The 23,730-nt window shown below is 41.4% G+C and overlaps 1 protein-coding gene across 1 annotated transcript in view; it reads left to right on the top strand.

The window, feature by feature from the left end:
- Nucleotides 1–23,730, top strand: part of LOC310939504 (homeobox protein PKNOX2-like) — a gene marked incomplete at its 3' end in the record, with an annotated part of 55,206 nt that overhangs the window by 23,225 nt on the left and 8,251 nt on the right. Inside the window, exons 2-6 of the mRNA XM_083904274.1 lie at nucleotides 3,510–3,616; nucleotides 6,035–6,171; nucleotides 6,972–6,983; nucleotides 20,967–21,138; nucleotides 23,456–23,641. Coding sequence (XP_083760400.1) covers nucleotides 3,533–3,616; nucleotides 6,035–6,171; nucleotides 6,972–6,983; nucleotides 20,967–21,138; nucleotides 23,456–23,641 — 591 coding nt within the window. The 5' untranslated portion in view covers nucleotides 3,510–3,532. The remainder of the gene's footprint in view (nucleotides 1–3,509; nucleotides 3,617–6,034; nucleotides 6,172–6,971; nucleotides 6,984–20,966; nucleotides 21,139–23,455; nucleotides 23,642–23,730) is intronic.

The following is a 23,730-nucleotide window of genomic DNA, read 5'->3' as shown; positions in this document are numbered from 1 at the left end:
AATTCACCTTCAAACCAAAGCAGAGGTTGGAGTGTGGAGGCCAGAGGCAGTGATCCCATCATATGTAACCAGATATGGATTTTCATTTCAATGTGCCTGGTAAATGGAGAGAAACCGCAGCTTTGCCACTGACCAAGCTTCGCATCAATATCGAGCAAAGGGGCCTGTTCTGTGCTAGAGAATCGCTGGAAAATTGAATGGTGAATAGAAGCGTTTCTTACTGCACAGAATCCAATAAAGAAAGTAGGAGTGCCTTAAATCCAAATTCGGAAAAGCCTTTGATGTTTGTTGGACTAATTTTATGCCTACTTCTCATTTTCCATTTTATGCTTGCTTTGAATTTTGATTGTGACTGCAGGCACTTTTCAATTGATTTGCATTATGAACTGTGTAATAATTTAAAGGCCTTTGTTCGGGAACAAACACGCTATTTGTCCGCCAAACGAATTTTACAACTTATTGTGTAACCGTACACCTTTGGTCGATCCAGAGAGGGTGGTTGTGGGATCTTTTTAAAATGTTTTTATTATTATTGTGGCTGTTGAAATCAAATGTCATCTTTGTCAGTGTTTCTTGCAGTTTGTCTTGATTGTACATTCACATCTCTGCGGCCATTGTTCGTCATGTTTTTGTGCATTTTAGGCGTCTCTTTGTGTTTATTTATGGATGCACGATTGCCTGCTCAAATTCGGCGTTCGGTGGCTCATTCCTTCGAGGGACGGCGGAACTTGAGAGGCCGCCTGAAATACTGCGCAGTAATTGGAATTGCTTTATCTCCAGTCTCATCAATTAATGTGCAATTTTCCATTTAATCACTAGCACGCTCGCTGCATTTGCAATTAAAATGAGGACTGATAACAGAGAAGATGCCTTTCAGCTGATACCAGTTGGAATGAGAACAGAAACCAGGAGACGCAATCAGTGCTCACAATGAATCGTGGAGACACGCACACGGAAGACGAACAAAATGTAAACAAACACGACGCAAAACACTGATATATAATGTTGCCCTGAATACATGCACAGCACACACACACACAGACGCAGTGGGATATGATAACATGCACAGATGTGCAGTGAAAACCCTAAATTAGAGCTCATCAATGAAGCTAAACCAGCATTTGACATCAGAATGTTGGCAGCGGCGGGGTCGGGGTTCAGATGTTAGCTGTTTGACTCGTCTCAGACTTTTCCAGACAGAGACTTTAGCCAAGGTCTCGGTCTGAGTGCGCGATGAGCTCACCGTCTCGGGGAACATCTGCCATGTATCGTCCTGACTCTAAAGCATCACTTCCTGTCTGGCTGCAGGAACTTGAACACCACTCAAGGAGCCTTTTTTAAAATTTATTCCAGCAGTGTGGGGCACAGATGTAAGTTACTGGGTTTTACTGAGCAAAATTTACCATGAAATCACATGGATACTCAACTTAATCCCCGTTTTATATGACATTTGAAATTGATAAAACGGTTTACTAGTGTCTCTCTTTCCTTAAACCTGATTTATTCTCATCAAGCAACATTTTGCTCTCATGTTACACACCTGTAGAATTATCTTATGCCACTGTCTATTTACCCTGTAGCTCTCTTGTTAAATGGATGCACTGAAAGGTAAAGTCTCTTCAACTTCACAATCAATAATAAAGGTATTTTCTGTTGGCACCTCTAAAATCAAAGGTTAGACATCTACATTACACTTCATACAATATTTTTTGATTGTTATTATAGTTTCTTCTCATCATGCCACAACCTCATAACACTGCAAATCTCTAGCTTTAGTGGTCTGGTGGATTTACAGGTTTTTTTTCGCCCCCCCCCCGAGGCAGCAGCTTTTCACGGATGTTACAACTGGTGCAAAGATTTCACTCAGATGTTCCAGTTCTATTTCACTAGTTTATAATCTAGCCATTTTCCTGCAGGTCAATACCGTTCAGTCCAAGTGCACCGGTCCATTGTAATTGCAGCCTGCCTGCCACAACCACTAAAGGCTTTATGTGGCATTATGAGGCATTTTTCCAATAAGGGCAGTAGCTCAAAGAATCCAGTGAACACTTGGCCTATGAAGGAAGACGCTTTCCCCGATTCTTGATCCCCAGCAAGTGTTGAGAGCACCAAATTAAACCGTAGTGCTCGCCATTTTCATATTATCGTCTTGCAAAACAAAGACAGGTGTGATTCTGACACTAAATTGCACTATTTAAGTGATTGTGGTGCTTTTTGGCTGAAATATGGAAGTGACAATGGTAATTATCATCTCCTGGTCATGCATGGGGATAGGTTTCGGCATAAAATGATCAGAGCCTGGAAAAGATCTTGATTTTTTCCATGCAAAAACAACGGGATGTTGTTCTGTGGACATCTTACCCACTTTCTTACACGATGTCGGTGACCCTTTCACCCCCATGAGAGGAGTATTCACATTAAGATAATACATATTAACATATAGTACAAAAAATTATTTCCCTCCACAGGATCTACATATTTACCACCACTTTGCAGAAATGTAAAATAGCAAAGACTTTTCTCTGTTTGCTGAGACCAGGGCTTCATTTTTATCGTATGTTGACGCGGTCGAATTCTTCCATCCTCATAAAGTCTAACCTCACATTTACCACCAACTCCCGTCAACCTCCTCGGGTCAAATAGCTAATTTACAAGACATTTTCACGCAGTGCCTACACATAGGTTATATGTAGCTTAAGGATGCAGCACCTGCTGTGCTTGCCTATAGTATGTCAGGGCAATGGTAGGGGTCTGTGTGTGTGTGTGTTTGTGTGAATGTGCGAACACAATTAGCTCATTCACTGGGGGTGAAGGCAGTGGTTACAGCGGCATTCCACAGGGTACAGCTCTCAGCCCTGTGGGGTTCCGGCCAATAGCAATTAGCCTGTCAACAAGAGCCTTAATTAGCCCTCTTGATTGGCTTGGTAGCAGTGCAACAAACAACAGCAACAGCAGCAGCAGTAACACATCGAGACGAAGACCAAGGTGACTCTACCGCGATGCTTTGCTTGAAAGCCAGCTGTAATTAGTGAACAAGCATAGCTGTCTGTAATTGGTAAACAAGTAGTCGGGTTTGTTTGCGGTGTCATTATGAACCTGCTGGTATGTAAAGTGTTTCTGTAAAAGGCTCCATGATTGAGTTTGTGTTGTTCTGTTTTCGTTTTCTGCTCGGAAGCATTGTGCCGTTACCGAGTATTGATACATCATCCTGGGTTTCTGCTTCAGCTCGATGCAGTACATGTAGAGGGAGACAGACGGGAGATTGAGGGGGAAAAAAGTAATAATGATAATAATAAAATTTGTAAATTGAGAAAGGGATGGGAAGTGGGTGGAGAGGAAAGAGATGTTGGGTGACAATCCCATCTCGGATTAATTTAATCATAGCAGCACCTGGTGGCTGCTGCTATAAAATAAAGTTTAATCACTACTTGCTCGTGATTCATGTTTTTGCTTTATTTTTTATTTATTTATTTATTTATTCTGTTTGTTCCTTCTGTCTCTTCCCTCAGTCTCAATGTGAAGCAATCCCATTATGCAACATGCATCCCCAGCACCTGCAGTGACAATGATGGCCACCCAGAGTGTTCATCCTCCATCGTACCAGGAGAGCCAACAGGTCAGTGGTCATATGGCTCAAACACAAAGCAATGCCATGGGAAATATTAAATGTTTTATGTTATCTAGCTTATGCAGAAACAAATACACGTGTGTCATTTCTGTCAAAACATTATGGATTTTTATGAGCTGTGATACGTGTACCACCACTGGTACGTGAGGTTCCCTTGACTTCCCTTTGCCTCCATTGGCAGCAATGTTAAATCAGTAAATCATGAGTAATATTATGGTTTTAACCACAATTGCAAGAGAAAAATCATATAAAAGATGCCACCAACTGGTCAAACATAGCCTGACTCTCAGGCGATTACCCATCATCGCATGGAGGTGAGGTAGAGCAGGTTCCTTTGACTGCCTCACCCCCTTCCTCCTCCTCCTCATCCACACCACCTCTGTCTGCTTGCGCCCAGAGGATTAGTGCCAGGGGAGAGCTCCCGAGCTGCAGTCTGCGCACTTGGCAAATGCAAATGAGAGCTAGTTAAGTGTGAAGAAGCTAATTTATTTTCCATTTGGGGCTGGGATTAAGACTTGAAGCTTCTTCTCACCCCACCCCGGAAAAAGGGGGGGGGTGGTTGTTAGACTCATTTCCTCAGAGAGAATGAATGAACGAGAGAGGAAAGTGGGGTAAAGGAGAAGAAGATAGTGGTTTGTGTTTGTGAAGCATGTAACTTTTTTTTTTGGCCACCCCCGCAGCAAAGAAAACACCAGGAGACGTGAAACGATTCTCTCTTGATTCCACCGGTTTTTAATAATTAATATGGTTGAGCACCTTTTGAAAGTGAACAAAGTGCTTTGACAGGCAGAGCAGGTGCAGGATACTCAGAAACGGGAACCAAGGCTGCCGAATGCAAAGCACCGCATGTCAATATCAGCAAAAAACAAAAAAGAGATAAAAAGGTAGAAGTACGACTGCAAGGAAGACGTCACAAAAATTGCACATGTTGAAATGCTGATAGTGATTTAAAAGTCCGTGTTCGTGCACACTAGGTCACAGTGATCTAAGTTGACCAGCTGTGAACGCACTTTCTGAAGCGTCACCGCGCTGTTGGTAACTACGAATTGAATATTTGACGGTATAATTTAACAGGAATCTATATATGACCCGAGCACACCTTGTTCAATTACTGTAATAATCTAACGCGGTTCATGCATCTTGCCTAACAGCTTCATTACAAGGCCACTGACCTGTCAAGCAGCAATTATTCATTCCGGCTTCATCCTCATTTGTAGTCTGCCAGTGTTAACAGCACTCTGTACCGTACTGCTTTTGAAAAGTGATTAAAAAATTACTTAGACCCCACAAGCGGCTGTAAAGCTCGCGCTCATGGGATAATGTGATCGTCTGAGGGTAATCGCACGTCAATAAGGGTGTGTTACAGATTTTGGTACAATCGGTTTCAGGCAACTTTAAAGGTGCATTATGTAATAAATCTAAAGCAAGTGATTGTAAAATCCTCCTAATATGTCACAGAGACTCAGGAATAATTTTCATATAACAAACTGAATTCACCAACAACAACAGTACAGCCAACATATTCGCATTAAAAAAACCTTTTGCAGACTCCAAATCATGTTTATGTTTTGAAATTGTGTTTTGGCATGTGGCACCACCTACCGCCATATGGCAATCATTGCAGTCAGTAGAGTCTCAGCTGCTGAGCAACCATGGGTCGCCAGTTACAGTACCTCTCAGCTACAATGGCGGAGAAACATAACTCAAAGACCTCGGTATCTTGAATTTGAGTGTAGTAACCGTTTTTTTGGGCCACATTCTTACATATGGCGCCTTTAAAGGTGCATTATGTAATAAATCTAAAGCAACTGGCCATAAAATCCTCTTAATATGTCACAGAGACTCAGGAATAATGTTCATATAACAAACTGAACTAACCAGCCAAAATATTTGCATTAAAAAAATATTTTGCAGACTGCAAATCATGTTTATGTTTTGAAATCGTGTTTTGGCATGTGGCGCCACCTACCGCCGTCCTATCATTGCAGTCATTAGAGTCTCAGCTGCCGAGCAACCACGGGTTGCCAGTTACGTCAGAAAACCTAAAAGACCTCGGTATTTTGAGTTTGAATGTAGTAACTGTTTTTGGCCACATTCTTACATATGGCACCTTTAAATGACTAATTCAAACAAAATACATACCATATTTTATAGAAGCTTGCTTTTTATTTCATTTTGCTGGACTGGCTAATTTGATCGAAGGTAATTTGAGTTTGACATTGTTATAATGGCGGCTGGTTGATCGCTTTCACACCACAAGGAGATGAATCCGTGTATCATTCGTTTTTCAATTTCCGATATTGTGCTCAGATGAAAAAAAACAACAAAAAACATATAACATGCATTTCCCGTTTCTTCCGGTTTCGATTTTTCATCTAATGCGTGATTGTTTCTTTTTGTCCCCAGATGACGGGCACCACTCAGCAAAACGCCAAGACCCCACAGGTCCACATCCCAGCAGCCACTGCAGCAGGAAATACCTCTGTCAGTGCGACCCTTGACCCTCAGGCCCAGCTGGAGTCTGACAAGAGAGCTGTTTACAGGTTGGTTACCATGAAACACAACGTGGCACTGCAGGGTCGACAAAGTCCACCCTGGATGAACGATGCGCTAATCTGAACTCCAAAGTAGACGCTGGATCCTCTCAGGAGTACAGCTAGGAGGAAAGCACCACTGTGTTACTTTTTTGCCTCTTTGTGAAACAAATGTCACTATTTTGCCCCACATTTGTCAAGCTAGCTTTGGTAATCTGCACTATATTCTGCCCTTGAGTTTCCCTGCACTTGCTCCTCTATTGGAATAATTATAGCATTTTCTCTCTATAGCCCCTTGCTGGCTTTACGAAAATTGTAAATTGACTTGATGTGCCACTTGCCAATGAAGGCCACAAGCAGTGGTGCTGTTTTTAATGTGCTCGCTTAAATCAGCCATGACATGTAAGCTCTTGAACATTTTTACTTGAGGGCGCATCCTTCAATTCTCACGTAGTATCGTTCTTAAAGCAAAGATAACCTTCAGCAAAAGCTTTTCCCCCCCATCAAAGGCAAGCAGAGGCTTCCATTTTCTCTTTGAATTTATTAAATTAACTTGAGAGTAAGCATTTGATGTGGCAGCAGATGCAGCAGCTGGTATCTTATCATTAGGCCAAAAACAATGGGCACAAATGGCCAACACGCTCTCAAATACTTCACAGTGTTGTAATGGACGATAAACGCACAAATGCTTTAAAAAAAAATGATATCTGACATTTCTTTTTGGGTAAACAGTTGTTTTTGTGTGAGGTCTCAGCATGAATCCAGACCTTAATTGTAAAACACAGTTTATTTCTCTTTCACGCCAACAGTCATTTTCAAAGGTAAGCATCACACTCTTCAAATTGTAAAGACCTTATTTTGGAGTCAAACTACGGCTTGAGGTGGAGTCACTGGACACGTTTCACGTTCAAGTTGAATTCCTTTGTTTTAACATGTTTGTATAGGATAAGGCAGGGTTCCATTTAGACAGTGGGCAGTATACATTTTGTAAATACTGTATAAGATAATGATCCCAGTATATTAATTTAACACACACTCAGGATTCAATCATTTCACTTTTATTTTTTTATTGAAGGCTTTATTTACATTCAACTGGGAGTCGGATTCTGATTTCCACTGTGAAGCGTTTTGGCAGCATCATGAGACAGCTTGAGTGATGTGTTTGTCTATTGATGAGTTCTCTGATATCCCAAATATTAAAAATATAAAAAAGTTCTTTGACACTTTGTCAAAAATAAGAAAGGAACAGGAGCAGAACTTAAGGCAAAGCCCCAGTTGATAAGCGTGGGTATGCTTTTACCTTCCTCAAGTAGACATTTGCATGTAGTATGATAATATGTATGACATTCTAAACTTTTGTAAGCTGTGACTTGTGTTTTTCCCCCCCCCTTTACTTCTTTCACATACAGCCAAACACCCAAATTGATGTCCATAACAATTGTTGTATGCCTTTCTTTTCTGTGTGGAAATCCTCGTAGACATCTTAGGTGTAGAAAATAACAAAGGGAGAAATAAATCACTGAGCAGTGAAATCTACAACACCAGTAAAAAGAAAGAAAGAAAGAAAGAAAGAAAACAACACACTGCTTTCTCCTCTCTTAGCTTAGAACTAGAATATTGATGCATCCTTATAATGAGCTTGTATTATCTATTTATGAAGTAAATTATTCAAAATACAGGCACTTTTATCGTGCTGGGTGATCTCCTGCATGGTGTATTGGCTGCACACCAACAACTACCTAGTTTTGTTCAGCCAAATGCAAACTGCTGCGCACTGTCTGGCGCGCCCCCCCCCCCCGTCCAATAACTATGACGCTGCAGACTACATCGTCGGGGGCCAACGGTCGATGCCTCCTCGGGTTCCAACCGCGGGTATCCGCCACTGCTGTCTGAGGAGGCGCGAGCCCCCGCGCTCAGGCCGGAGGCGAGCTCCTGTAACGTCCTTAGCAGCTCCTCTGAGATACAAGGCGGCCTTTGATGTTCGCAGCCATGTTTGAAGCAGCTTGGTATGGGGGCTGGGAGTGGGATTTTAGATCAGTAAATCAAGCCCCACCCCTCCTTCCTTCCTTCCACCTGCATGTTTTTTTGTTGTTTCCTTGTCTTCCCTTCGCTGAACAGAAGATAGAGAAGAGGAAAAAAAAAAGTTCCCAGCAACAAAACAACACAAACGACTGTAACAAAGGCTTTGACATTATTTAATTTGCTTTTTGGAACAGCCATGTAAGCAAGGCAATATGTCACCTGTGTGTGTGTGTAACTGGTGTTCCGCATGTCATGGGGACCTAAGTCTGTTTACACAGCCACGTTATGGGGACATGTCTTCTTTTGGGGACAAAAAAGTCCCAAAAATGTAAATGGCTATATTTTAAGGTGAAGACCGACTAGGATTATGAAATGTCCTATGAAGTATGGAAACCAGTGTGTGTGTTCGCAATGAGGACATCTTGGAAAAGTGAGGACATTTTGTTTGGTTCGCACAACTTTAAAGGGGTTTTTCAGACTTGGTTAGGATTAGGTTTAGTTTAGAATTAGTAGTTTGATCCCCAGCTCCTTTAGTCTTTATGTTGGAGTGTACCAAATTGCTCCACATCCTAAACCCAACTTAGTAGTTTATTCGTGCAAACCTATATATTATGTATATTGTTGTAACCATGACAACTAACGTTTAGTACACCTGTCATTGGTGCACTTTAGTGCTTTGTAGCCAGGAGTCGTCACTTGTGAGGTTGTTTAGATTGCAGGAATAATTGTGCCGTTTCATGAATTTAGTGCACGCTGGCAGAACAAAGTCTGGTACACTTATGATGTGGATAAACAGACACAAACTGTGATTTAATCTGTCATTTCGATGAAACAGCCCTTTGAATCCTCACAGTTTTATGACCTCAGAGTGGCTTTTTTGACTATAACACATTTCTGTCTCCCGCAAATCCAAATAGTTGAAGTCGAGCAGAATTGATGTGGCAATAACGTTGTTTTTTCCGAAGGCAACAATTACAACAGCAGCACTTTAATCCAGCCATAAATGAGGCAAGCTGCTGTTTATTGTGTTTGGACGATCTTTCAATTAAATCTCTCTCCATGAGTCTTTTTTGCCAGATGAGTTATGCCACAAGTTGTTGAAACTCTTCTGTTTGCACCTCTTGTACATGTTAACTCTAACATCTGCACTCGAGTTAATTCCACAGCCTTTTCGCAAAACTGACCCAGTGTTTTCCATCAATTATGTGGAACTGTGGTGGTCCGCTCTTTTCTAATTTGTCCTAACATTGTACTTTATTGGTATTTATTATTATGTGTGCTGGAATCTTTCTTTCTATTGCACCACTTTTCATAAGAGTCCACCACTAATTATGTTGTTGTCTTGTACAATGACAGTAATGGCTTTATATTGTATTGTAAGCGATCTCTAACATATTGCTATATTGGCGTTGTGTTTGCTTGCACGTGCTCTATCTCACTGTTGCATGCCTGCACTATCGTTAAAAATAAAAATATTACTATCCATGCAGAAAGCCATACCTTTATTGCCCTTATTTGGGAGTTCTTGCAGCATGTTATTGACACTTCATCTGGGCAGCACTTTATTCTTGTGTGGTGTTCGACAACAATTGGCCAGAAATGAATGCAGAATTGTTGTCATTCCATATGAGGACTTTCTAGAAGTTCTGCACTTGGGTTTCTCGTGATGTTCAAAATGTCCTCTTAACCACCTCGAGAAAAATATCTGTACCTGTACTTGTAAAAACTGCATTGGCCCTCATTAAAAAATGGCAAAAGAAGTAGCTCATGGTCTACTTTGGTAAAATATCTGTTAAAAACCTCCATGATCTAGATTGTGTTTCTCCATGACATGAATGTCTCAGTTTCAGGATAAATCAAAGAGAAACTTTTATCATATACAGCACGTTAGTGGTCATCTCTTCTCATGAGGTTAAGCTTTTTGTCTGTGTATAAATCCCCCCCCTCCCCCTCACCAAAAGGTTCATGACAGGAAGTTAACAAAAAAGTCCTTGGGCAAGACGCTGACCACCCAGACTTCATGTTGTAGCCTCCTCCTGATATACAAAACACACAACACTGCTGTTGTCACATCTCGGGTCGTAATAACTATAACAAGTCAAATTTATTTCACATGCTAAGTTATGGTTTTGCCCCTTTAACAACATATTTGCTGTAATATGTGCAGCGCAGAGTTAAAAAAAACGTCCACTAAACCACGTTTTAAAGCGTATCAGAGTCTCCGCCGTTTACTTTTTACGGAGAGCAAATGCAGCTGTATATCACCGGTGTCTTTATGTGACACAACAGGGACAGCGGGGTAAAATTATACCATGATAACTTGACTCGCTTTGCGCTTAAATGGCGCTATGGAGACTATAGAGCCAGCTGAGTCTGTAAATGTGTGTGATGGCCAATTAAAACGTGGTGATCAACGGTGTCAGTGGCAGCGATCGGGCTCAGGGAGCGACGAGAGCCGAGGCTTCACCAGCATGTGCCGTCGATATGACTATTTGCAGCTCCCTAAGTGAAATCCTCGCTGTTCTGTTTTCAGATAAAGCGACGCAGAATGGGATTCTGGAATTATTTTCGTCTCGTCGAGGCGCCGATGACTAAACACACCTTGTTACCTTGTTATAAAACACAATTAAGTTTGACTTCTCAAGTCGTCGTCCCCCACAGTGAGTCAAATTATCCAAAAAGCCACAAATAACGCTTTTATTTTAACCGACGTCTGATCTCGCCAGCTTCTGAGCAGTGCTCATATGGGGGCTGTAGACTTTGAAAAGAGAAAGGCACAGAGAATCTCTACCATTTCTCTTTAATTATTTTTTGCTTGAGAAGTGTGTGTGGGCTTTAATGTTTCTTTTCGCTAATTGCTAGAATGCCAACTTTATGAGGAGATGTGTGCTTTCCTCTCTCCCTCGATCTGCCTTTCTGCCTACTTTGTTATTAGCAGCGGAGTAAATGTGTGATAGGGTAATTAGCCTAATGAGTTGTGGCATTTACTATAAAGATCCCCCTGGATTCTATGCATCTTATTAAAAAGCTGGTAAGGGTTTTGTTTTTCAGCTTGCGGATGTGTTCACAGTTGATGGCAGCTGATTCAGTTCAGAGATGTAAAAACATGCTCTTAATTGAAAGAGACAATATAATAGTTCTCCAAAGGTTTTTATTTTTTTAAAGGAACACAAATGTGTCCTTGTGATGCTTGAAAATATCTCAGGTAGAACAACCGCTCTTTACCAGGACGTGCCGCTGTAAGCCGTAATCATAATTGTTTCTCTGATTAAAGACAGAGTACGGGATTCTGTCACATTCAATGAATCTGTTTGTGTGCAGGAAAAAAATGATATTGGAAACGGGTCAAGTGGCTCAGACTGAATCACACAACAGCGTTTCCCACTCAATCAGCGACAACACTTGTGCACACGGCAAAAAGGAAGATGAATGAAATGGGCTGTGGGATCATGGGAAATTTAAATCTGGCGTGTGCTAACAGATAGTTCCAGTTTACCAGGAGAGTGAGTAGAATTGAGCAGCGTTGATGAGATACAGGTGGTGACGCCGGAGCTGTAGCTTTAGCCTCTGAAAAAATGACCAGGTTTAATTGTTAAAGGCGCCATATGTAAGAATGTGGTCAAAAACGGTTACTACATTCAAATTCAAACTACAGAGGCCTTTTAGGTTTGTTTTCTGATGTAAGTGGCAACCTGTGGTTGCTCGGCAGCTGAGACTCTACTGACTGCAGTGATTGGTAGACGGCGGTAGGTGGCGCCACATGCAAAAACATGATTTCAAAACATAAACATGAAATGCAGTCTGCAAAATATTTTTTCTTTAATGCAAATATTTTGTCTGTACTGTTGTTGTTGGTGAGTTCAGTTTGTTATATGAACATTATTCCTCAGTCTCTGTGACATATTAGGAGGATTTTTACGGCCAGTTGCTTTAGATTTATTACATAATGCACCTTTAAATTTGATAACGAATGATCAGGATTTTTCAAGGTTGGTTTCAAGAGGTACTTTTTTCAAAGTTAGCATGAGTTCCTTGGTTACCAATTAGTGACTGAAACAGCCACATTTTAAGATTATTCTCACTTACCAGAATCATGCACTATTCAGAATCAGAACACACTGTAAGAAAACATTGATTTCTGAGAAAATCCTCACAGGCAGTATATCTTCATACAGAAATATTGATAGTCACCAAAAAAGATTAATATTCATTAAATGTATCCTTGAACTATTCCACTGAGGACACTATTATGGATATAGTCACACATAACAAAACCTTATAAGCAGCTTATGGGACAGTTGTAGGATATTTGCCAGATACTATTCTGAAGTATTTTGTTTGCATCCGAATGTGAGGAAATAAAATGGGTATTTTTTTCTGTGTTTTTGAGAGTGGTGGGATACTTTTACAAAGATGCCAGTGTTGCAGTGCAGAGCCCTGTATGGTGCATATTATCATTCACTCCTCTCCATAGTGGGTCTTTGCTGAAAGCCTCTCTCATGCTGGTCAGCCTGGGTATTTTGCATTGAGACTGGATTTAAGGGTTTGTGTGCATCTGTGGGAAGGTTAACATGCTGTCATGCTAACAGTTCCCCACACTACAATGGATGGAAGAATTTATTCAGCCTTGGGTGTGTTTATGCTTGTATGTGCACTTGTTGTTAATGGAATAAAAGCAGTAAAAAAAAAAATTTGAATACCTCTCATGCCGTACGCAACGGGAGGGAAGGCTTTCAATTTGACACATCCAAAGACAGCATTAGCCACATTTGTGCTCGCCTATGTGTTTGTCTGCCTCTGTAATGCACCATAAAGTCTGTTTATCCTTGCTGCCATAATGCGTCAGTGCATCCTCGACCACTGTGCCGCTCCTCCAGCAGTAGAAAGACGCTCACTGTCTGACGGGCTTAAAACAGGCCGCCCCTTCACCATTTAGCAGGTCAGTGCATTGTGTTGCTCTGTTGCCGTCAAATGCTGGATGTGTCAGAGCTCAAGCAGTTTTATTATAAGCTGTTTCTTTCAGAGTTTATGCGAGTTTCAGAACCACTTGACTTGGGATATAAATGAAGTAAAGAGGTTTTTTTTTTTCGAAATGCAAATCAATGCGCTGGCATAAGGCTTTCTTGTTGGTTTTCTGTGCCTTTATTTAGCGTTTCAGTGGTGACTGAAAACAGTGGCTGGCCATCGGGGGGAAGAATGTCAAGTACTGCATGACCCACTAAAGCAGGGGTGTCAAATGTATGGCCCATGGGCCAGAAACAGCCCACCACATAAGATGAGTTTGTGAAAATTTCACAGTATGATTAAGCATACTGTGAAATATTACATTTTCAGTTTGTGTGAGTTTTGTCCCTTTGTAAATGGTTAACTTATGGCATAACATTGTTGAAATTGCACTTATTATATGTAAAACAAAGGGAAGCATTTTGAGTGCTTGTTGTTAATAGGTTATCATGCTATTATTTGACTGGTCTGGCCCACTAGAGATCAAATTGTGCTGTATGTTGCCTGCTGAACTGAAATGAGTTTGACACCCCTGCCCTAATGCTAAATACAGATCAGTTAAGGCCTACACATGCAAGCAAGAACAGATCGATTTCTTCTCTGTCCCATTTCAGAGTTCTTGTTCTACAACTATTTTGCGATTAGGCAGAAATTTGAAGTGGCCGTGACTTCTGCACTTGGGTTTCTTGTCAAGTATGAAATGCCCTGACCAGAACAAACTTTGTTCTTGTTCTTGCCACCTCGAGAAGAGGAACAAATTTCTCTGTGCCTGCAGTTTATGTACAGGCCTTTCGGCGATACCTAAGTGGAAACATCTAATATCTGATGTGGGGTTGCATGTTCCCCTTGGTTTAAGCACGACTTTTGCAATTTGTCCCATTTGTGGCAGTAGTTTGATGAGCTGAGGCATTTTGGTGACAAAGTCTGAGGCTTGTGAAGCCCCTCTTGACATCCACTCTTCCATCCCTTCCCGTCCGCATGTGGAAACTGCATTTTTGCAGCCTTTCTCTTCCCTGATAGTGTAAGAGGCAGCCGCAGCAGCAGGTAAAAGAGCAAATTACACTCAGATCTGCCGAGACAGAATGTTGTTCGATAAGTGTTGAGCTGGAGAAAGTAGAGAAGAGTAAGTGTGAAAAGTTGGTGAGTGGGTGTACCGTACACGTATGATGAGGCCAGTGGTGACCAGTGTCAGCAATGTAGCTGTGAAGTAGCTTCTGCTGCTGCTGCATGCGCAATAGAGAATGTTTATTTTGGACTATTTATCAGTAAAAAGCTACAAGACAATGTCCCAATTGTCAGTGCTGCTATGTGTCCTGGTTCACATAGCTGTTCTCCATTATTCTGGTCCATCATAAACAACTGCTGACAATCCTACTATTTTATGTCGAACAATATCTGCTATGAAAAAAAGTCTATTACACCAAACCAAAAAGCCGGTGGTGCCTTGAGGTCTTTGGACAGTACTATATATTACTGTACACACACACAAACACACACATATATATATATATATAGACGCGGGGCTGTTAATAATGTTATCTCTGCACACCTGCTTTGAACAGGAGGCAGAATCCTCCACAGGCACATGGAGATTTTGCACAAACCAAAGACTTACAGCCCTGGATGCACCCTCAGAGAGAAGAGAAATGTATGACCAGATAGAGAGTGAAAGGGAAAGTTTGAAAAGGAGACTTGGGTTTATTCAGATTGTGTCAGTGGTTCCTTGTGTGTGTTCACGTACGAGTATGCTGTACACAGGGTGTGCTTCAGACATGTAGCCCGAGGAAACGGGGGCCTTGTTGGGAGCGAACCCAGCAGGACTCTACCACAAACTGGCTGCTAATATACATGGGTACAGGAGGCCTGATTAGCTGGCAAACAGTGGGGGGGGGGGGCAGAGCAAGCAAGGGCGGGAACTCCATCTCCATCTCCCCTCCTCTCTCTCTTCAAACCACACTTCCCCTTGCTGAACCCCTTTGGTGGCCAGATTACTGCGAAAACAGGCAAACGTGTCACATTCCGTGTGCTGCCGTGATTCGGGCATCTTTTCGTGCACAGTGCTGCATCTGCAGGTTCGACAGAAAACAAAAAAAACCTGCACCATCCAGGCTAATATTGAGGCTGTAATATTGCATCTTTGGTCTGCAACAGCCTCATGAGAAAAAACATAATGCAATTAATGTTAACTAAAATGGTCTGATATGGGAATCTCTGGCAGTAATCCTACAGAGACCCATCACCTGAACTCTCCTTTATTGAGCTTTATAGTTAGTTCTTCAGCTCTTTGTTTATTTGTTCATCTCTCAGTGTACTTTTCTTTTTTGCCACAGCAGGCAGATTTCTTTGAACTGAAAAAGCTGTGAAAGGCCAGTGTACTCCAGCCACTCAAGAGCAAACAGCAGGCACACGCAGTCAGAGAGTTGGCAGGTGAACACAGTGATGCATTTACTGTTTAAAAACACCAGATAAGCATCTCCTTCAAGAGTTGATAGAGGCTAAGAAAAATCGCCGATATGAGAAATCAAGTTTGTACCTAATATCCACGCAATTCTGGAGTTGGTACACCCCGAGAATGAACGATGATTTATGGAAACCAAGACAAGCAACGTATAATTTCTAATAATTTCTGATGTTAATCCAATCAAGAAATCCCTTTCTTGCAGCACAATAAATGTCACTGAATACGATCAACTGTGACTTTACAGCAGTGTGCTTTCAGGTGTTGGTTTTTAACCACGACGGCTTGTCTACTTTTACCTCTTCCAAAGTGCACTCTCTAATCAAACATCAAAAAATCGAGCTGCACCTTATTTCCCTCCTCGGCCCAGGATTCCACTGACCATAAACCAGATGCCACTAAAGCTGCCACGTCCCTCACCTTCATGTTTAAGTCATCACATTCCCTGCTGGTCTCTGATTCTCCATTTTGGGCTTTTCGTCGGGGACCGTGCTGACTCCACTCACTGGCCGTCCTGTAAATCGCTCTTTTATGGCCCTTGTAATGATCCCCCAGTCGGCCATCTCCACTCCGTCGCACTGCAGATAGAACCTGCCGCTTTTGGCAGCCAACATGGGAGAGCTCAGTGTGGTGGGAGGAGGTAGTGGAAGAGTGGAAAACACACTCTCACACACACACACACACACACGAGGCAGATACATCCGGCTATGTTCTCGTTCATAAAAATGCATGCCTTTTCACACCCCATCTACCTTAATCCCAACTTCCTGTGTAAAGGTCACAGAAAGTGCCCAAGGCGAGGTTTTTTTTTTTTTTTTACCTCCACTTGGCGAGGTCTCACTGTGCTCAGTGGCATGTCATCAAGGGGAAGACATTGCCTCGTGTAAACCCTCATAACCCTGATAGCATTAGCCTTTTACATGATTTATTCCAAACCTGGCTCCGATAGCAATGGAGCACAGGGGTAGTGATGAGATTTCCCCTAGAACACCAGCTAATTTCAAACATGGACAGGGCTGCTTCTTAACTTATGCCTCGTCCTTTCTTTCAAGATTTTCCACTCTTTTTTTTAAGAAAACAGTTTAATGGCGTGTTTACGAAATCACCTGCTGAGATACGATGACATGTGTGGACGTGTCCATGGATGATCATCATTGTTGAGTGATGGGCTGCGTCTGGCTTCACATCCACTCAGTTTAGTCTCCATTTTTGCCAAAATCATGCTTCAGTTTAGCCGTAAATTTTAGTTAAAAAATAAAACGAGAGACAGTCAGCAGCTCCAGGACAAAATGCATGACTTGTCTCGCCTAATTACACATTTATAATTCATACAAACATCAGACTATGAATCTGGCCTGAACACTGACATTGGATTCCAATCTTTAATTTTCTTACTCTGCAATACTTTTTTAATGTGTGTGATGTGAACCACACATTGATGTGGGTTATAAGGTTTTATCTTGACATAATTATAACAGTCTTCACTCTCTTTGTTTATGGAACAACAGCTTGATCGCACACGGGAAACAGCTCAGTTTATTCCGCTGTCGCGCCAACTGTCACTTTTAATTTGGCGAAATCGGTTTGTTTATAGCGTGGTTATTTGTGTTTCACAATGCATATGTTGTGAATGTTGCGTATACCTGTCATAAAGAGAGTCTGAAGCGTTACCCACAATGCCCCTGTGTCCTCAGGCCCTGCCGCGTGCCACATCCCCTTGACAGCAGATGTCTATGAATAGACGGGTTAATTGCGCTGTTCTTTTCCCTTTCTTTTTTTTTAATGTCCGTGTGATGTCTGTGTTTATGACACAGATCAACTTGTTTCATGACTCGACGTGTCACTTTTGCGCGTGTCCGTATTCTCCCGCGTTTATAGATGCAAACACTCGTGGAAAAAAATATGCAATGTATGACATTTAATGATGTCGCCTCATTGGCAGAATTAATCTCTTTCTGTCATAAAAATACTACACAATGCGAGAGTAAATATCTTGTTAAGACACCATCTGCAGTGATGAGAGTGACCCTATTTGTTCTCAGTTATAACCCCCCCCCCCACCACCACAACCCCACTTTACCCAGCCACATTCTCCTCCACCCCAACACAAGTACACATTAAACAGACAAGGCAGAAGCTCTCCACTCTGCACGTGATAGCCCCCCCCCCCCCCTGTTTAGTATTCCTGCCACGTCTGGTTCAGGGAGCGGCATTAAATTGGGATCAGGCAGATTAGAGTATAATATAGACGACTATTAAAGGCTGCAAATGAGAGCCATGGGTTAGAGCCTGAGCAGGGGCCCAGTCTGCCTCCATGCCAGTGCAATATACCCTCACCATGACAATGACTCTGTGGGAGGTGAAAATTAAAAAAAAAAAAAGGAAAAAAAAATCTCCAGTTGATGATCATTATTAAACAAACAACCACCATCAATTGAAAAAAAAAAAAAAAAAGAAAGATAAATTGGACTTATTATTTTACATTATTAAACCATTATTTACCCAATGTTGGAAGTACAACCAGACAATCACCTGCTTTTATCACAGATATTTTATGTCCTTAACCCTTTAATATCTAAGCCGCATAATGGACTTTTTTGCTTGTTTTAACCATAAAAGGGCCAGAAAATGTCCCGTGAGTAAGCGATTTTGCTTATTTTTCCAGAATAACCTATCTTGCAGCTATTTACAATTTACTGCATGTTAAAGGTGCCATATGTAAGAATGTGGCCAAAAACAGTTGCTACATTCAAATTCAAAATACCAAGGTCTTTTAGGTTTCGTTTTCTGACGTAACTGGCAACCCGTGGTTGCTCGGCAGCTGAGACTCTACTGACTGCAATGATTGGGAGATGGCGGTAGGTGGCGCCACATGCCAAAACATGATTTCAAAACATAAACATGATTTGCAGTCTGCAAAATATTTTTTTAATGCAAATATTTTGGCTGTACTGTTGTTGTTGGTGAGTTCAGTTTGTTATATGAACATTATTCCTGAGTCTCTGTGACATATTAGGAGGATTTTATGGTCAGTTGCTTTAGATTTATTACATAATGCACCTTTAAGATAGTACATTAACAATTAAAAATAAAGAAAAACACTCTAGTTGTGCACAAACACCAGATTTTGGGTGTTTAATTTGGATTTTGAGTCCAAAAACAGGCAAAAAATGGAAACTTGTTTACAGGCGTTATTCCCACTCTCTCCTCTTTTGCGACAAATACGCTGATTCGCCGGCTTCCTGCAACAGCGCGAATGAATTACCGCAATAAACACATGTTGGCTTTGACTTGCAACTTCTTGGTTATGGTAACGAATGGTAAAGTGCGCTTGCGGTTTTAATCATTAATTCTGTTATAAAATTTCACAACGAATGATTTAAAGTAGAATTCCGACTCATTTGCCCTCCTTTTGGCTACGTTTCCAGTCTTTAAGGAAATCTGACCTGGCTCTAAAGGCTTTGACCAATCACAGGGCAGCACAGAGAGTGAAAGGACACTCCTATAGGCTGCTCTATTACGCCTACTTTGCATACACCTCGCTGTGGTGGAAAGGTAGCTACTTCATTATCGGTAACAACTGCCTCCTCCCTAAAAATAGGAAAAAGTATTTAATTTCATCAGAAAGTGTTGTCTTTCACGTATAAAAATGAGTCAGACAGAGAAGGGAAGTATTTTTAAGGCCTGTGGATGAAACTACAAATCTAATGTCTCTTTCCTACTGCCTCTGTGAAGGTTCTTAATCATCCAGGTCCATGGTCGTCTTCAGGAGTTAACTGGAAATAACAGTGACGAAAACCAGTTCCCTGGTTATAAATGTGTTTAGGTTCAGAACACTGAAAGTCAATCTTCTTCCCAACTTATCATAGAGTTCTGTCAGCCCGGTCATTAGGGCAGCGGCTTTCGTTCGAGTGGAAATATTTGATCATTTTGGCGTATATACCAGACGCAGCGGGTGCAACATGGACCATTGCACAGTGTATCTGCGGGGACCTTATGTGAGTGACATTCTCTATAAAAGGCAGATGTTAACAATGTAGGTGACACTGTGAAGCCTCAGCGCTGCCGCTGGACCGTGTCCTATCCACTTAAAGATCCCTTTGCCTGATCTCTTGCAGAAACATGTGCCTATACGTTCAGCATGTCCTTTAGAGGAATGTCATGGAGCCGTCGCACTTATTAAAAGCACAGTGAGGACAGGGGGACCTGAGGAGAGGAGCTCGTACTGGAGCTTGAAATTCTTCTCTGTAGTGCAGAGATAATGGTAGGAGAGTACCAGAGACATGTTTATATAAGATCACATCAGAGATTCACCAAAGATATATTATTCAGTCTAAGTCAGTTTCTCTTGAAGAGTGTCTAATCACATGAAGTAGGCTCTGCAATTGAAGATTATCTTCTCGATTCATTGATTAGTTGTTAGTTAGTCAATAAAATGTCAGAAAATGTTGATCGGTGTTTCCCAAACGTGAAAATGATGATGTTCTCAAATGTCTTGTTTCATCCACAAACCGAAATTATTCAGTTTTTAATGATTTCTTTGTTAAATGGGGCAAAGAATCCAGAAAATCAAAGAACTTGAGTAATCATTCTGGTCCTACATAGTCAAATTAATATAGATATCTATGGCAAAGATGTAATAATGCCATAAATTTAAAATAAGGTAAAGGTTGTGTTAGGATAAGGTAAAGACAATAGTGTTTACTCATTGACTTGAACTTGAAACAAATGGAAATTATTGGACGTAAAAAAAACATTGTTTTCAACAAGAATGAACCCTTAAGAATTACCTTAAAATAATTATCTAAAATTTTGGAGTTCCACTGCATGTGTGTGTTGTATTTTTGCCGGTTGACGAGTGGGACAGGAAGATATACTCCGCTCCAGCATTAAAAGTGTTATTTTCAGAATAAAAGCCCCCCGTTTTTGTAATAATTGTTCTGTTTTTCATCACTTTCCTATTTTGTCTTTTATAAAGTATGTTTAGTGTCATCCACTCAAAATCAAGGAGGGCCCTCATATCTCAAGTTTTTGCAAGGGTATTCTGGCGACCTTGAGTGTCTTGAAAGGCGCCTCCAAATATAATGCATTATTATTATTATTATTATGTGGGAGCTCACCAGCTGAGGTTAATATGAAGGAGAACCATTCAGTTGCTGTGCCAAAAGAATAAAATAAATGAACTGCACAACTGTAGTGAAATGTTAATCCGATGCTCCTGTCCCTGCTTAATGTGTGCCAACATTTACATCTAATGCATGCTTATTGATTTCATACCGAAGTCAATCTCCCTCTGTCTCTCTGTCTCTTCTCTCCTCAGACATCCTCTGTTCCCCCTGCTGGCATTGTTGTTTGAGAAATGTGAGCAGGCTACGCAGGGATCTGAATGCATCACGTCTGCCAGCTTTGATGTGGACATAGAAAACTTTGTGCACCAGCAGGAGCGAGAACACAAGCCCTTTTTCAGCGAGGATCCAGAGCTGGACAACTTGGTGAGTTTTTCTTCCTTTGGCAATGACGCCATGGAGATTTGCAAACAGTGCTGTTTAAAACTGTTAAAACTCTGACATATTAACAAAAGTCCCATTACACTCTAGCCATTGTCACAGTGGTTGTCACTGCCGTTGAGTTCACACAGTGCTCATTAAGTGTATCAGCTCCACATGACTCTCTCAACACAGCGGTGTTTAGGTCTTGTGTTGCCCGGCAACTGTCTGACACCACACATAGGGAAATGATTTGTTTGATATAGTGCTGCGACTAACGACTATTTTCATCATCGATTAATCTGGGGATTATTTTCTCGATCCACCGAGTAATCGCTCGACATCGAGAAAGCTGTAAACTAGGCTGTAGTATGACTTAAACCCAAAGATGCACCCACAAAAAGTTTCTGAAGTTCATTTCAATCCTCTCCCAAAAAAAGCTTGTTCAGTATTTTCACAGAATAGTTGCTTCTTGGAAAAATGGGCAAAATCACTTACTCACAGGACATTTTCTGGCCTTTTTCTGGTTAAAATAAGCAAACAAAAAAAGAAGCCCAGACAGACATTTTGAGGGTTGGGTGGAAGACGTGGAGCTAAAACCAGTCAAGACAAGAAAATGAAATAAATAAAGAAAGAAATAGAGTGCACTTCTGCTGTTACAGTAGTTTGGGGTGGCACGCTGACAAGTGCTGAACACTCAATTAAGCCTGCATCTGTGTGTTTTACGAGGCCCTGGGCGTGGGCAACCCTCCCAGAGGGCACTAACTCTTCTGCAGAGCAGCGACGATACAAAGAGACCTGACTCGCTGTGAAAGATGCACAAGTTACCGGTCCCTCGATTAAGCGCCCGCAGTTTAATTAGCGGATTGATAACGTCTCCAGCCTGATGTGCACTCTCCTGTCCACCCTTGAGACTCTTGAGTTGACCTTGAGAGGTGACTTTGACAGAGGGGCTCCAGTCGTCCAGTCAGACCCTACTTCCTGTTAAGTGTCAGTAAAACAGACAAATACTATCTATCCATCTATCCATCTATCCATCTATCCATCTATCTATCTATCTATCTATCTATCTATCTATCTATCTATCTATCTATCTATCTATCTATCTATCTATCTATCTATCTATCTATCTATCTATCTATCTATCTATCTATCTATCTATCGTCCTATCGTACTATCTATCGTACTATCTATCTATCGTACTATCTATCGTACTATCCATCGCACTATCTATCACACTATCTATCGTACTATCTATCTATCTACCTGAGGTTCTGTTTGCAAGTTTTATCTGTAATCTAGGTTTTTGAAAATACATTATTATTATTATTATTAGTAGTATAAATATGATTATTATTATTATTATTATTATTATTATTATTATTATTATTATTACAGCATGCCAAACTATAACCCTGGCTCCAAGCTGTTTCCTAGCAACGCAACTCCAATGAAATGGTCTGTTGATGGTCAGCGTCGTCTTCTACCTCGTCTAATATTCTGGCAGCTCCTCTCTGACCCCTGCGTTTATTTCATCCCATTATTATTATTTGAAAACGTCAGAGCCGAGTAATATTTCCTCTGTCCTTCAGCAACTTCACGGCTGTCCACACACACCACAAAACTCCCAGAGGAAACTTCTGTGGCACTTACTTCCCTCAGGCCGTGTGTCTCTCCCTCCCGAGACCCCAGATGCTGTGTCATGATCCGAATGCTGTGTGGAAGTATTGGAACATAGTTTGCAGTGACACAGCAAATTCCTGTAACTGCGAAGAAACATTTTACACGACAACTGCCATGATGGCAGTAGCGGGGCATAGGAAAGCATAAAATAAGTAGCTTTTCTATAGTTGAAACAACAGCTGCATCTCACGGTCATCATTTATTGAAAATGCCCGTGAGATGCAGGTGACGGGTCATAAAGGTAACGAGCGCAGTAAATTAAGGTAAATAAACTCGTAAACTTTAAGTTTTATTGCACGTGGGCATTGTTTTTGAGACCGAAAAATGTGTCAACTTAAATGATTAATAGTTGGCTGACAAATAAATAAATAATTAAGTGGCCAAAATCCATAGAGGGAGTTCCTTACGAAGCTGTAGGTTTGCTGATTTATCCAGGAGAGAGGATGACCTGTTGCTGTTGAGATCTATATCCATCGATGATATCATTTCAACGTTCAATGTTGTTACTAAAAAACATGTATAATCTGCAAAGAGCCTATAATTGTGTTTTAATAGCTGTATTCTTCCACGAAACACCTTCATAATGAATAATTATTGGAGAATTGAGTTGTGTATTTTGTGGTTTGTCTGCTTCCCTCAGATGGTGAAGGCCATTCAGGTGTTGAGGATCCACCTCCTGGAATTAGAGAAGGTCAACGAGCTCTGCAAGGATTTCTGCAACCGCTACATCACCTGCCTGAAGACCAAGATGCACAGCGACAACCTTCTGCGCAACGACCTGGGAGGACCCTATTCTCCGACGCACACCAGTCTCAGCATGCAGCAGGTCAGGGTTTTACAGTTCTTTTACGACATCCCTCATCCGAGTAGTACATCCCAACACCCAGTCACAAACAATAGTCGTCCCTCTTCACG

Source organism: Microchirus variegatus, assembly GCF_963457635.1.
Source record: "Microchirus variegatus genome assembly, chromosome: 2".
NCBI lineage: Eukaryota > Metazoa > Chordata > Actinopteri > Pleuronectiformes > Soleidae > Microchirus > Microchirus variegatus.
The sequence above is the reverse complement of the archived record's forward strand: the minus strand, read 5'-3'. Positions and strand labels throughout refer to the sequence as shown.